Below are 15,860 nucleotides of genomic sequence, written 5' to 3'. Positions count from 1 at the left end.
GTCTGTGTCTACTCTCCTCCCATCTCTGCTGCAGCAATTGTCACCCAAGCTTCTGTCTTCTCGGTCAAGAAATGCAGATGCAGATTCTGAGGATCTTTTGAAAAGCGCCCAGTATCTTTTTCTGGAATAGCCGAAGACGTCAAATAATTCATTTCTGTTAAACGCCATCTGCCAGATAACACGGGTGTTTTAGAATATTCTCACAGATAAAACCTCCGTCCACAGAATAAGTGCGTGGGAGACCACTCCTGTGCCTTATAATTACATCGAGATCTAAGTTTGTGCTGTCAATATTTAGAAGAGACAGGAATTTTGACCATTTTATGAATCATAGGACAGTTTATAATCATTCAACACTGATTAGAAGAAGGGACAAAAGTTTTTGAACATGATTATCACTTCGTGTATATGGAGCTTCTAAATCTATTTCCAATTCTGTTTCCTTTCCTTTTATAAAGTATCTCTCCATTATCTTATACACATCAGGCACTAAATACATATTTGTGAGTTTGTTCAATTGATTGTGTAATTCATCGAAATGGTTGTAAAGTAATGACCTGTGTAAACCAATAAATGGATACAAGAAATACTCGTTTTTATTACAGAAAGAGAGTAGGAGCATATCCTGCCACTGAAAGACTTGGAAATGTAACCTGCCCCCATATTAAGGTGTGGGGCTTTTCCTCCAGAAATTCCATGAATCTGTAGTTGCCTATGTCAACCATGATCTTTCAGTTGCCTTAGCTAATGAATCTTTTTCTTTTTCTTTATCTTCCTTATACTCGTGGTAACATTTGATATGATCCATCATTCCCTTCTTTATCTCTTTCCTTCTTGGCTTCCAAAACCGAATAAATAAATAGAGATACAAATATTCCCCATGATGAATCCACTGGGATTTTCAAAGCTTTCCCATGACTCACATTTAAAAAGCACAGCACGATCCTCTATCTTAATGGCTGTGTTAGGATGAAATAAATCCCATATAATTAAATATTTTAGAAAGGAGTATTTTTCCTACCTTCATAGATATTTCCTTCCTATATAACTATTTCCTTACTATATCTTGTTACCACCTTCTGTGTCATTGGAAAATATCAGTAGTGATACAGATCTCACCATCCAAGTACTTAAAACCATAGACCAAACTTGCCAGTTAAGTTTCTAGCACTCTACATTTTTGGTGTTTGAAAAAGCGTTCAAAGATTAATTCAGAGTAATCATTCTCATTTAATCTCTTGCTTTAATTTTGGGAACATTAAAATGGCCTAAATAAATTCCGTTTAGCCCAACACCACTGCTGACAATATAAATAGCAATGACTAGACACTGGGTGTTGAGTGTCCTGGTGGCTTTAAAGAAGCAAAAAGAATGTAGACACTAGGTGTTGAATGTTCTGGTAGATTTGAAGAAGCAAAAAGAATTTAGTGGTTGGGTTTTTGCTTCAGTTTAAAAATATTTTTGATATATAAGCGTTGGCTTTTGGACATCTTACGCTTTAGGTAACGGCAGTTATTCAAATTCAATGTATATACCTGAATAATTTTTACTTTTCTGGAGAATAAAATTAAATTTTGAAGGGTCACAGGCAATGATTTTTTGGGCCCCTCCGGACCTCTCCCCAGGCGTGTGTTCAGACGCCATCCAAGGATGACTGCGTGGTGGCTGCCGTTCCAGGAAAGGACTGCACTCCACTCACATTGCAAAATAAACCTTTGTGATAGGATTTGTATGTTTTTCCCCACAATTCTTCCCATTTCAAGTGAGATCAGCAGTTTTTCTTTTCAGAGATTTCTATGGGAGGAAGCCAACCCCAGGATATCCTCTCCATTGGCAAAGATCACCTTGACTTTCACAAAAGCCTGTACTCAGTAGAGACATGACTGAGGGGACCAGGGGCTCAGGGAGAGGAGGGAAGAGGCCGGAAGCCGGGAATGATGACAGCCAGAGAAGGGGACCTGCAGGTCTCTGAGCAGCTGCAGAACACGGCCCCTGTCCTGATCATGCCCCAGGGAAGGTCTGCAGACTTGAGAGAATCCTGCATGCAGAAAAGGGACCCGGGGATCTCAGGACAGCCGGACGGGACCAATGGCCTATGACCAGGAGGCTTCCCAGATGCCTCCAAACCTCCTGGGAGTCCTGGCATTGGTATTGTCTTGGGTTTAACCCGAAATGACAGAGGCTGAATTTCACAGTACACCAGGCAGGAGGGGTGGGAACTTAGAATGGAAATTAAGTTGATTTAAAAAAACAATGTTATTTCTTGCACATGCCAGTTATAGATAATTGAATCATGTCCACATAGAACATCTGATAAGGATGCATGGGTGCCCCTGAATAAGTATTGTCCTCAGAAAGGAACTCTACAGAAAAAGGCTCAAGTCGATGCCAAGGCTAACAGCCGAGCACAGTGGAGTTTATAACTTAAACGTCAGAGTCCTCTAAGTTAGGACAAACTCTCAATAGAAAGGGAATTAAAGATCTTATCAACTGTAAATTTTCAAATCACTCACTCATACGTTCAACCAATATTGATTGAGCCTGGTGTGGCATGGTACACAGCACAGGTTAATTTAAACTCATCTGGCTTATCGCCACAGGGGCCTTGCGCATGGCAGTGACATGAAATGTAGAAAAGATGACCGATGTCTGTGACCGTGGGTTTGTGGATTGTCTGGGGGCGGGATGAGGGATTCGTGCCTTTACAAAGGGATCCTAGGGAGCTTCCTCATGCTTTTTCCACCACGTGAGGATGCAGGGAAAAGCTGCTGCCTATGAATAAGGAGGTTGCCCACGCTGGACACCCTGACCCCAGACTTCCAGCCTCCATAACTGTGAGAGATAAATCTCTGGGGTTCATAAGCCAGCCAGGCTATGACGCTTCCTTACAGCAGCCGGCGTGGAATGAGACAGAGACCCAGCAGGGGACTGTCAGCTCCTGCAGCCTCAAGCGTGGAGAGGGTGGTGTTTCCAGACCATTGCAAGACCTCTTCAGTGATGACAAGCTATCTTGATACTGTTAGCATGAATCTCATAGGAATGTGTTCTGCTGTCTGCATTCATAATGGAAGGAAATTGTAAATTCAAGTTAGTGAAGATAAAGATGCACTCTTTTTTTTCTTTTTGTTTTGAGACAGAGTCTCGCTCTGTCGCCCAGGCTGGAGTGCAGTGGTGCAATCTAGGCTCACTGCAAGCTCTGCCTCCTGGGTTCACGCCATTCTTCTGCCTCAGCCTCCCGAGTAGCTGGGACTACAGGCACCCATCACCACGCCTAGCTAATTTTTTGTATTTTGTTTAGTGGAGACGGGGTTTCACCGTGTTAGCCAGGATAAAGACGCACTTTTGATCCTATCTAACTGTGGCAGCCCTGAATTCATGAATACCTTACACTAGGGTTCCCTTGGGGTCATGGACTCTAGCTTGGAGACTTTGGTTCCAGATCCAGCAACCAGCTGGGGGACTGTCTGCACTGGGCTCACTGCAGTGTCCTGCTGGAAATTCACAGAGGACTCTGTCCCTGGAAACACCAGTCCACAGGCCTTCAGTGGTGGCGGCCTCCACGCCCCGGCGTCGCTGTCAGATGAGCCAAAGCCTGAGCCCCGTGTCTGCTGAAGTCCTGGATCTTCCTCCACCGGCCGCTCACCTCTGTCTCCACCCTGTACCCTGGCCTTTCCGTCACGTCTCTGGCCTTTCCATCACTTCTCTGTGGTGACAGACGCTGATTAGAAGAAGGGACAAAAGTTTTCGACAATGGCTTTCCAAGCCCACCTGGGTTCTCCTTTCTAGAAAGAGATTTCGATCTGTTTGCCCTCTGGCCCCCTTTGCTCCTGACACACCAGCCTAACTAGTGACCTGTCCCAGCAGTGCTGGCCCCAGCCCGTCAGCAGAGACTGTGCCTCTGACACTTGTTTTCAAACAGCGCATTGACACTGAGACAGCGGCCTTTATTTCAATGAACCTTCCCTCAACACAGCTACAAAGACTGAAGTTTCTGACCTAGCTTTTTAATTTTCAAGTTGTTTTCCAGTGTGAAGAGCTGATGGTGAGAATTCTCTTAGTAAATACTCTGATAATTTTAAATATAGAACCTGAAAAAATACCTTTAAGGGTATGATATTAGTTGGGGCTTTTCAGAGAAACAGAATTAATGGAACATGGGTGGGAATGGACGGACAGATGATAGAGATATAGACGAACACATATAGAGAGAGATGGTAAGGAAGAGACAGCTAATAGAGACATAGGTGAATATAGAGAAAGAGGATGAGGAATTGGCTCCTGTCATCAGTGAGGCTGACAAGTTCCAAGATCTGCAGGGAGAGTGGCAAGCTGGAGATCTGGGAAGGCTCATGGTGCAAGTTCCAGTTCAAAGGCAGGAGGAATTCCCTCTCTCTATGGAAGAGTCAGCTGTTTTGTTCCTTCCACTGGATAGGACGTGGCCCACCCACACTGGGGAGAGCCTCTGCTTCACCCCATCCACCCCTCCAAGTGCTAACCTCATCCAGAGTCACCCTCTCAGGCACACCCACAATAATGTTTAACCAGATATCTGGGCACCCCATGGCCCAGTCAAGTTGCCACATGAACTCCACCATCACACCATCATACGGAGAACTGTCCGGCATTATTCGGCCTCCACCACCAATGGCAAACATCACCTATCCATTCGCAAACTGAACGGGAAAGACAAGGCTGGAATATGACGTGTCGGGAGCAAGACGTCCACTCCCCTTTCATTTCCGTGTGATGCTTCAAAGGAGAAAGACCTTTTTAAGGTGAACTCTCTGGGATCTAGGAATACCTATCAGGAAGCAATTTTGTTTAAGTCCAAAAATGTCCTATTAAATCATCTCAATGACTCTTGGAACCCACAAAGCAAAGGAAGAAAATTTCAAGTTATGAAAGTAACAAATAAATTACAACCTTTTACTGTAATATATAGTATCTGTAAGATTATTGTCTGGATAATCACAAACCCAAATGTATATATAGGACGTCATGATCACATTTTAAATATTTCAAATGTGACTCCATATAATCCATATTTTGCATCATTACAGGGAAAAAAATAAATATACAGATGCTCCTCAACTTGCAATGGGATTATGTTCCCACAAACCCATCACACACTAAAAACATCCTAAGTGGGAAACACGTTTAATACATTTAACCCACCAAACACTGTAACTTAGCCCAGCCTACTCCAAATAAGCTCAGAACACTGACACTGGCCTGCAGTTGGTCAACATCATCTTACTTAATGCCTGTTTTATAATGTATTGACTCGAATTCATGGAACACTGTACTGAAGGTGAAAAACAGAATGGTTGTGTAGGCACTCAGAGTATGGTTTCTACAGAATGTGGATGATTTTCATGCTATTGTAAGGTTGAAAAATTGTAAGTCCAATCATCGTTAAGTCACGGATGGTCTGTACTGATGCTGAATTATTTTGTTTCATTCATTCATTCAATTCATTCGAGACACGGTCTTGCTCTGTCCACCAGGCTAGAGTGCTGTGGTGCAATCAGAGCTCTAACCTTGAATGCCTGGTCTTAAGTGACCCTTCCAAAGTGCTGGCACTACAGGCGTGAGCCACTGTGCCCAGCAAGTAATTTCATTTAAAAGCATCACTCTAGTTTTTTTTCCCTAAGGGAGCAAAAGTATTTTTTTCTCAATGTTTTCAGAATATTTTTAATTTTATGAATCTAACTAATTTGTTTTTAATGTAATGCTTTTTAGATGAACATCCTGTTAGAATAAAAGCCATGGTGTCAATACATTTTAAATATATTCCTGAGACAATGTAATGACATACAAATAATAAACATAATTCTCTACCATGGCCTAGATATTTTGGCATCTAATGTTTCTACGTCTTTAAAAGATAAGTACATTTTAAAAATACATGAACATGGAGATTTCGTTTGTTCCAGTAAATGTGTTCTGTGTCTGGAGCTCCTGGTCAGGGAGTGGGAAGGAGAAGAGGCCGTGCTTCGTTCAGACGCTGATCGGATCAGGAGCGCGACCATGCCGCTTCCTTGAAGAAATGATTCCTGAGCCACAGGACAGATGCAGATCGTTGTCAACTGCAAGAGTCCTGGACTATGAGTCAGGAACCCGTGGCTCTAGTTTCATTCGTATTATGACTAATTGGTCTGGACAAGTTCAATTGTTCAATGACAGCCTCATCTTGAAATCTCATTATCTGGGAGATCATCCCAGCATTCATGTTGTAATTCCAGTCTAAGTACGCAGACAGGAGGATTTTATAAGACAAGGACACAAATTACTTGAAAATGGTGGTTTTGAAGGGAAGAGCAGGCTACGTACTTGGGGAAAATCTTTATGAACACATTTGTTCTCACCCGAGCAATTCTGGCTTACACATGCAGTTGCTGACACAGATGCACAATTTATCTGCATCACACTCGCCTTCTGCAAACCGGGAGGCACGTGATTTGTCGGCCATGTCTGTTCTAGACAGAGGTGTCAAGTATTTTACCTTTGGAAACCCTTACTGGGAGCTGGCTCCACTCCTTCTCTACAGCACAGACCAGGGGCTCCTGTCCTAACTCTGACACCCGACTCTTACCCATGTCCCCCAGGACTTCTCCTTCCTCACAGCCAGGAGAGCTTGGGTCTCCCTCCTCTCTGCAGAGACTGTGCTCTGCCACGGCTTCTCCCTACCGGTCCCCAGGCTTTCATCCACTCATCCTATAGGCTTAGCGCACAATGGATAAAGTACATAAGGCTTTGGCTGTAGTTCAAAGAAATCAAAGACAATAAAAATCACAAAGATTGGTTCTCATCTTTTAGGCATCTGGGCTGCATTTCCTCGTTTCCTGTAAAACACAAGTCTAGATGCGGGGGTGGGAGGGGGGCACGTGAGACTTCCATCTGTGCCTGTTTTCAGTGTTTGACGATCTTGGTGCTGTGCTCAGGCCCGTAATGGGGTCTCCTGCCTGAGTCCCGGGTACATGCCTCTGAACCTGGGACACAGGGATGGGGTCTTCGTGATGCACACCCTGGGCTTTAGTTTGCAACACGGAGCTTTGCTGAAGGATTCTTGGGGCTTCATGGAAGCCATCATGGTTGGCAGTTTCTGAGACATTCTAATGGGGATCATGACAATCAGAGACATCCTGAGCGACGGGGAAGACGTTCAGATTCCTTGGGACATTTTGGACCGACTCCCGCATGATATCATCATTGCCAGGTTTCCGGAATTTGGCCTATGCTGCGCTACGGGGTTGGAGACGTGATGTCAGCAGCAGGTCTGACACTGAGGACCCACGGGGCAGCACACCTGGGCTTCCCAGGGTGAACTCTGAGCCTGCACACAGCATCCATCAACCCCAGCCAGATTTGGCTGCTCTTCATCAGGATCAACCTGGACTTACGACAAGGATTTGTGTAATACTCCTGGAAGAGAAATGGGTTCCCCTTGGGTCAGTGTCTGAAGGATGTCACCATTTATACGGGGCTCGGTTTCAGAGAAGACCTCATTCATCCATGCACTCCACCAGTATTTACTGAAACCTACCATGATAAATAGAATAACACCCCTCCAAAAATGTCTGCATCCTAGTCCCCAGGGCCTGTGACCATGGTACTTTATGTGGCAAAAGGGACTTTGCAGATGTGAGTAAATTCAGGATTTTGAGATGGGGAGATGATCCTGGATCATCCAAGTGGGCCCAGTGTGATCCACGGGGTCCTTACATGAGGAAGGGAGGGGGTCGGAGTCAGAGGAGGAGGCTTGGACGATGGAGGCCCAGGCTGGAGCCATGTGGCCCAGAGCCAAGGACGGCAGAGAACTCCAGAAGCTTGAGGAGGCAAGGAGCAGCCTCCCCGGAAGCCTCCAGAAGGACCCAATGTTTGATGCTAGCCCTACAGAACCTACTTTAGACTTCTGACCTCTGTGACTGTTAGATGGTACATCTGTGCTGCTGTAGACCACAGGGCTTGTGACCATTTTTACAGCTGCAAATATGAGACAAACACACCTGCTTTGTAGGGGTTCCTCAGTCCAGCCCCGTCTCTGAGAGGACCCACAGGGGTCTCCGCTGTGCTGAATTTGTGCAGGGCTTATGGACACCAGGAACCTGGGCTTACCCTGGGTCGGGGGTGGCACAGGACCCCTGCTACTCCACAGAGAGGGGCTACACAATTCAGGCCTTGCAGCAGCCTTCCAGGACTCTGCCCACAGTGCCAAGACCCAGGGGCAGCCTCTGTTCCCACTGTGGTGAGCTGGGGCAGCATTGAACTCCCTCCCATAGCCCCTCCCCATTCCTTCTGGCTCCCACCTTTCCACTGCTCCTTCCAGAGGCCCCTTCTCCCCACGATGCTGACACTGTGGGCTCTGGTCTCAGACCTCTTCTCTTTCTACACCCTCCTGTTCAGGGGTGCCTCCATGGCTCTGGACCTCCAGCCTCGACCTCCACACCTCTTCCTGAAGTTGGGTTAGCAAGTCATGGGACCCTCAGCTCAACACATCTGAACTACTTGGCACCTGTGGGCTGGGCCCTGTTGGCTTCGGCTGCTGAGAGGCAGCAGCTGGAGAGGGCTGTCGGGCACTTCATCCCGCTCCATCCCGGCTCCCCGGTTGTACTGGCCATCCCTTCTTTTACCCGCATTCCATGATCCAGCTCTCTGGGCTCCGACAGCGTCACCTCCATCCTGTTACTTCAGCCAGAGGAGGCAATGGCACAGCCCCATCGCTGGGATCTGCATGCATCCACCGCCTTCTCTGCATCTGTCCCTAAATGGAGCCATTATTACAGCCTCTCCTCCTGGACTCCCAGGGAGACTGAGCTTTCTGGATGAAGTCCTGGAGACTCCCTGCCTGCATGCTGGCTTTCTGGGCCTTATTCACGGCCTGGGCAGGAGGCCTCTTAAAAGCCTCTTCACGCTCCCCAGAGCTCAGCCGGGTGCCCCTGGAGCTCCCTCTGAAAGCCATTCCTGCACCTGTGCCTGGCACAGCCCGGCCTCATCCTTTCTCACCTGTGCTATTTGAGGAGCTGTATTCTCCATGCTCTTCTGCAGTATGGCAGGGCCACGGGTCTTCATTATAACATGACTCTGGCCCCCGTGTTAGTCCTCCTGCACTGCTGTAACAGAGCAACTTTGATTCATGTCATGGAGGCCGTGAGTACCAGACCAAGGTACCGGGAAAACTGAGGCCCCTCCTGGGCATGCAGATGCCGTCTTCTCCCCAGGTCCTCACAGGCTGGTCCCTTCCTGCATGTCTCTGTCCTCATCTCCTCTTCTTATAAGGACACCGGACAGACTGGATTTGGGCCCCCCGTGACCTCATTCTACTTGGTCACCTCTTCGAAGGTTCTGTCTGAAACGCAGTCACATTCTCAGGTCCTGGGATTAGGGTTCAGCACCAAGTCCGGGGAACACAATTCAGCCACAGCTCCCTCTCCTGCTTAGAATCCTCCAGTGACCTCCGAATTCTGCAGGTGCAAGTACCACAGGTGCAGCATGGACATCCCCCTGAGCTTATGTCCCCCATCCGTCCTGCCTTCCAGCCTCTCCCTCCAGGCCGGGTGCCCTGCGAATCCCAGGGCTGAGGTGCCCAGCAGTTTTCGGGACGTTTGTCATTACTTCAGGCTGGCATCTCTCTCTACCTGGGTTTCTCCTGCCCAGTCCTGAAGCCTCTCAACTCTTCCCGCAGGCAGAAGGCCTCCCGGATGCCACCGAAGCCTCTCAACTCTTTCCGCAGGCGGAAGGCCTCCCAGACGCTGCCGCAGTGCTGGCTTTCCCCTGGGTTTCCAGAGCCATCCACACACATCTCACAGCACCCAGCAGGTGTGCCATGGCTGACGAGCTCTTCAACTGCAACTGTTTCCAGACTTTAGGCCTTTGGGGCCAACGCTCAGGACTTCAGTGCTTCTGGATTCAGAGCACCTAGCGCAGCAGCCGGCACACAGCAAACACTTAATAAGTGCTTACGACATGAATATAATTTGATCTTTTCTTTAGAATCTTCAATTGGCATATAAGATGATTGTTCTTTATTCTAGTTCATTTTTTACATTTCTAAAACAGAAAGTGATCATGTGTGACTTTTTCATTCATTTCCTCTGTTCATTTGTTTACTGAAATGCAGCTTTTTGTCGCCTTTGTGGGGTGTGCAGGCTGGTCCTGGCAGTGCATAGCTGTTGACTTGTGGAAAGCTATGACCTGAGGCTACAGGTCTGAGAGCCCTGAGCAACGGTTTCTGAGCCTATTTGTAAAGCCCTCGTGTCAGAGTGACAGATCCAAGGAGAAGACATGTTTGGAGGACTCTTCTGGTTTTCAGATTTTGTAGCTCACAGAACCTCCAGCTGCTCATTTTTCCAGTAAAGAGCGAAATGTCCTTCCCAAAGCCTTTCCCCATATAGCGTGTCTTATTTTAACTCCGCAGGGAAGCTGGCTGCAGGGCCTCCTTGCCAGCCCTCTGGGGAAGGAGGAGACGAGGGTAAAGGGCCCGGTCAGAGGTACGTGGACCTGGAGAGGCTGCACACTGCACGCCTGGTCCCCGAGCAAGCACGTCTGCAGAGACATCCTGCCCCTGGAGCCAGCTGGTGGCCAGGTGGGTCTTCCTCTTCTGGGGTGCACCTCCTCCTTCCGACCTGGGGTGCTGCGCACTTGGCAGCCATCGGCCGGGTTTACCAAGTGGTGCCTGTGTGGACCAACACACCTGAATACGCCCTGTGGTATTTTATGATTTCAAATCACCTTTACTCTATTGGCCAAAACGTTTTATGAACAGCCCAGCTGACATCCATTTTCAGTTTCTTTTCTTTTAAATTCTCTACTTTTTCAAATTCAAGTTTTAAAATATGTTCACCATCTTGTCAGGCAAACTTGCATATCAGTTACACAGTAACTCGACGGTACCAGGCCCTGGTATCAGAAGAAGGTTGAGGCGACACGTTTAGTCCATGATGAAAATTTCCCCAGGCTCACACGCCTGAAAATCCACTCTTTGTGACAAGATAAAATTAAGTAAAACACTGTCTTTTACTGTAAAAGATTAAAAATGGGAGAATCAAATACATAGTCATATTTATTCAAACTGAGGAAGGTCAGTAAAGAAGTAAAATTTTAAAACAGCAACAAAAATCATAGTATTGAAAAATAGTTATTCTACCTCTTATATTCAAGGTACTGAAATATAGAGATAATTTTCCTCTTCTATGTTAGCAAGTATCTATCTTGGAAATGGAATTACTATGTACCCCTGAGAGACAAGTTGCTATAGAAATATAAATAATAAAATAAGTCTGTGGCTGTTTCCTCTGCCATGCTTTCTATAGATTTTCCCTTTGTTTTAATGACTTCTAGAATCAGTTGTATCATATGTTGAGAAAATTTCTGGCACAGAGAAAAATCATTATAATCTAATTTTACACCATTTTCCTTCACAATATCAATAATATTCCCTCCCTAGAAAAATCGGGTGAGATGCATATTCGGACAAGTAAAGCAATCCGATAAATCATTTCCCCGATGAGAAAGAAACCATGTGTGAAATGAAAGTTAGATGTTTTCAAAACCACTTCATTTAAGGAGAGGACACTAATCAATATGCAGTGTTTTTCATAATGAGAGAAACAGTGGGATGAAGGAACGTTTATGTGCGTGGGTCACACCGCCTCACAGGGTATTCTGTTCTTATTGGAGTTCCCTGGTGATTAGATTAAAAGGGTCTGTCTCAGCTGAATCACCAGCTGCCTTTAAAGGTTGAGTGAAAAAGCAGGTGAACTGCGGTGTCCCCAAACCAACAAACGTCCTCTGGGAACCTCAACCTGTCCATGTTTAAAACAGATGGTCTAAGATGTATTTTTAAGTTCTCAATACATCTTTCATGCATATATTCAATATTTAATTTATTATTATATGAATATTATACACTTATATTTATACAAGGTGAAATAATCTAATAATAACACCAACTTTTACCTTTTGAGCCTGCATAAAGTAATGTGTTTAAATAAATCTCGTTCTTCAAGGTACTCACTTTGGAATGTTTTCAAAAATAACTCTTTGGAATTATTTTCATGAGCTAGTTTTAGAAAGAAAATCATAAAAGAAAATCAATCTGTCAAAATAACCTCTCTCCCCATATACCACACATGCACACACACACACGTATACATGGATCAATAAAGGACAGCTATTGAACGTAGTGCTAGGATATCAATTTCCAAGTATTTAAATACAAAAGTCAGAAGTATTTAAGTAGAAAATTTTTGAAATCCGCTTGACTCATGGACAGGAAGCTTTGGATGAAATTTGAAGTTCAGCTATCACAATTATCGAGGCACTTACATCCCGTACATTTTGATAGTCTTCCTCCATAATTTTGTTTTCCCAGACAGGGAGTTTTCATTTCTTTGGTATTTTTTCATAATCTTGCTAAATAGACTATATTGCATGTCATCTAAGTTTTATTTAGTAAATAAAGATTTAAATATCTAATATACAATACTTAGAGTAAAATGGGAAACAGCAGAGGTTAATGATTAATCTGTACTTATATTTCTTCACAAGGGTAACTTGTAATCCTACAGTGCTAAGTATTTCCCCTAGTGCTTTTCATTTCTTTTCTCATTTGATTCTCAGACGTCACATAACTCAGACAGTCCCCTGCATCACCTAGAGGAAATTCTGACTCAAAACTAGGCCAAGATCCAGTAGAAACTCTGAATGGAATCTTTTTTTTTGTAATTTATTTGGTAGGTATATTTTTGGAATACAAAATATACATGGTAAAAATTGTATATATATAAATTAAAATTTTAGTCTGAGCTCAGAACTGGTTCTTATCTCTGTGAAATCTGTTTTATTTTTATTCTCTCTATAACGACAGTCCTAAAAACAATAAAGTCCTTTTCTACAAGGTAATGATTGTTTCAAAGCATTTCTGAAGACTATGAAAGTTCTTAATTGCTTACTTGCTCCTAACAGACAGTAAACAAATACTGCTGAAAGTATGAGTAATGATCTCTTGGACTGCTGTTTTTCAGTGCAATCATTGTAAATCTCATTACTTTCTTGATTCTAATTTGTTCAATGTTCACATCAGCGCAGAGCATGAGAACTGGCCCAGGACTTCACCAAGGGGCAGGAGTGAGCAGAACCGGCCAAACCAGAGGAAAACAGGAGGCTATGTCGGGTGCCCACAGCTGCCCGGTGGCTGCACCTGGGGGACGTGTTGTCAGCCTGTGGATTTCCCTCGGGTGGGTCCTGGGCACCACCCTCCCTCGTACAGAAAGCCCTACTGGGAGCCAGAGAGCCAGGATCTGTTGCCTTTCTCCCAAAGCCCCCAGCTCAGCGGTGCCAGCATTGAAGAAATATCTACCACATAAAAAGCACACCGAGGATCCACAGCTTTCTTTGAAAAATAATCTTTATTTATTTATTTTTTTCTCATTAACCTTTTTCTTTTTTTTTTCTTTTCTTTTTTATTATTATTATACTTTAAGTTTTAGGGTACATGTGCACAATGTGCAGGTTAGTTACATATGTATACATGTGCCATGCTGGTGTGCTGCACCCATTAACTCACCATTTAGCATTAGGTATATCTCCTAATGTTAAATTTATGCGAATAAATTATCTATGGCTACAGCTTCTCTTGAACACCGCAGAAACCCAGAGTCAGAAACGTTAACAAGCCTAAGTTCTTGCAGTGAGGACATGATGGAACACAGTTTGAACACAGTTCCTTCCCTTCCATCCACAGACTACTAAGAAATACTTTCTTCACAAAGTGCAATGATAGTGCCGACTGCAATTTGTAATTGTGCAAAGTGCAATCTCCTGGAATTCTTGTTCACTTTAGCATTGAAACAAACCAAGACCTATTCACGGGTATAATGACACACTCCTGCCTGAATTTCTCTTTGCTTCTCTCCTGTTATGTGTCTGCTGTTCCTAATGCTATTTATCATGAACATAGCTTTGTTCTATTTCCCCTCGGAGCTGTCCTTTAAATTTCTAAGATACAGCTGCAGCATTCCAAGCCCTCTGGTATTCAGAATACCTCAGGCCCCAACACTATGTTATTTTATAGCTCCTCTCCTTAGCCTCTATGTGCGGTGCCCCGAGCTTTTATTGCTTCCTCTGTTTTATAGGTTTCTCTAGGCCATGTATATTCATCGTGTTATAGAAATAATAACATATTAGGCAGTAAAATATTAGGCAGTGATACTTAGGTTGGGCGGTAAATTTTCAAAGGGGTGGGTATGGTTTTCCATGAGAACTAAAGGAAATTGCGAGACTGAGTCTTCGGAGCTCTAAGATAGTTAGTGCATCTGCATTAATGATGGACCTGCTTAGCGGCAGTGAGTCATGTTTACAGATCTGCTTACTGAGCAAGAGACTGGCTGGACGTTACTACAGGGGAGCCTGAGAGTCGCTGCGCATCAGCGGAAATCTCACTGCAATCCATTAAACCTTGGTATTTAAAACTTAATCACCTTCCAAATGTTAGCACTTCCATTTTTTCTCCTCTCTAACACTTTACAGAAGTTACACTTGATTATTTTAAGGAAACTTGATAATTAGTAGATTTCATTCTAAGAAAAAGAAAGGTTATCTACAAGAGACAAAACATCCTTGCGAACGTGACGGTGTAACAAATGCAATTAGGAAACGTTACTAAATGTCAGGAGAGTACATTGTATCTGTGGTGCTGTGTGCTCCTTGCTCCTTCTAGGATGAAGACAGGTATGCCTCTAGAGTCCCCGCTGGAAGGCTGAAAACGGCGTTCCCTTACCTGCTGTTGACCTGATGGTGAAAATGGCATTCTCTTACCTGCTGTTGACCTGATGGTGGAGGTGATGTCGGAGGGTGTCATCATGGGAATACATTCGTCATCTTGGGAGTAGCCAGCTTGAATGGCTCGAAGGTAGCTGTGACTCCTTGTTCGGAAACATCCCGGGAGGTCGAGGGCATCCATGGCCTGAGATTCAACTTCACTGAAGACGGACTCGCACACGGACTCGAACTGCCCATTGATCTCCGCCTCACTCACCTGTAATAATCAACAGCACATGTGATGCCCCGGCCCTCCAGGGTCACCATCTCGTTACAGAAGAGCCAGGAGAGCGCGCTCATTCCCAGGCTCCCTTTCACTGCCTCATAGTTCAGCACAGTTAACCTGAAGTCAGCATGGGCATCACCTGAGCTTGGGAAACAGAGCATTGGGTTTTCCCCTACAAAACACTTCGGCAAACAGCTGATTCCAAGTGTTGATGAAATTCTGGGGAACCACAAGGCGAACCTTCAAGGTAAGGCTGACAGTTATTACAAAGTTTAGGAGAGAGAACTTTTAAAAGATTAGCAAAGTACCTGGTACAAAGGAAGGGTTCAGAATCCATTTCTCCCTTCCCTTTCCCGCAGGACTGCCCCCCCTTTCCAAGCTACTAATGGCAGGATGGCTCCGGGCACTGAGGCCGTGTAAGGGAAAGCACATTCAGTGCATACACTACTCAGTTCTTTTCCAGAATATGCAGTCTGCTTCTACCCATTGCCATGGCAACTCATCACAAATTTGGCTTCTAAACTCATCTCCTTCTCACCATTACGGCAGCACACATCTGAGTCCAGATGAGAAAGAAACGGCTGTACTGGTGTTTTTGTCCACATGAAATGTGCTACTTTACCTAAATTCCAGGCTTTTTTATTCTTCCTTAGCTTAGGATATTAGTATACTCACTTCATTTTCCCTCCCTCCCATCCTCCCTCCCTTCCTTCCTTCCTCCCCTGTCTCTCTTTCTCCCCTCACACCCTCCCATTCAGGTTATTTCTCTTCTTGTTTCTCCTGGGGATGTGTGAGAGCTCAGAGCACCAACAAC

The 15,860-nt window shown here is 44.9% G+C and overlaps 1 protein-coding gene across 3 annotated transcripts in view; it reads right to left on the bottom strand.

The window, feature by feature from the left end:
- Positions 1 to 15,860, bottom strand: part of DLGAP2 (DLG associated protein 2) — an 858,034-nt gene that overhangs the window by 54,913 nt on the left and 787,261 nt on the right. For all 3 annotated transcript variants that reach the window (XM_063726493.1, XM_054561150.2, XM_054561151.2), the window contains one exon: positions 14,818 to 15,037. In XM_063726493.1, coding sequence (XP_063582563.1) covers positions 14,818 to 15,037 — 220 coding nt within the window. The remainder of the gene's footprint in view (positions 1 to 14,817; positions 15,038 to 15,860) is intronic.

The sequence above is a fragment of the Pongo abelii genome, chromosome 7, assembly GCF_028885655.2.
Source record: "Pongo abelii isolate AG06213 chromosome 7, NHGRI_mPonAbe1-v2.0_pri, whole genome shotgun sequence".
NCBI lineage: Eukaryota > Metazoa > Chordata > Mammalia > Primates > Hominidae > Pongo > Pongo abelii.
The sequence above is the reverse complement of the archived record's forward strand: the minus strand, read 5'-3'. Positions and strand labels throughout refer to the sequence as shown.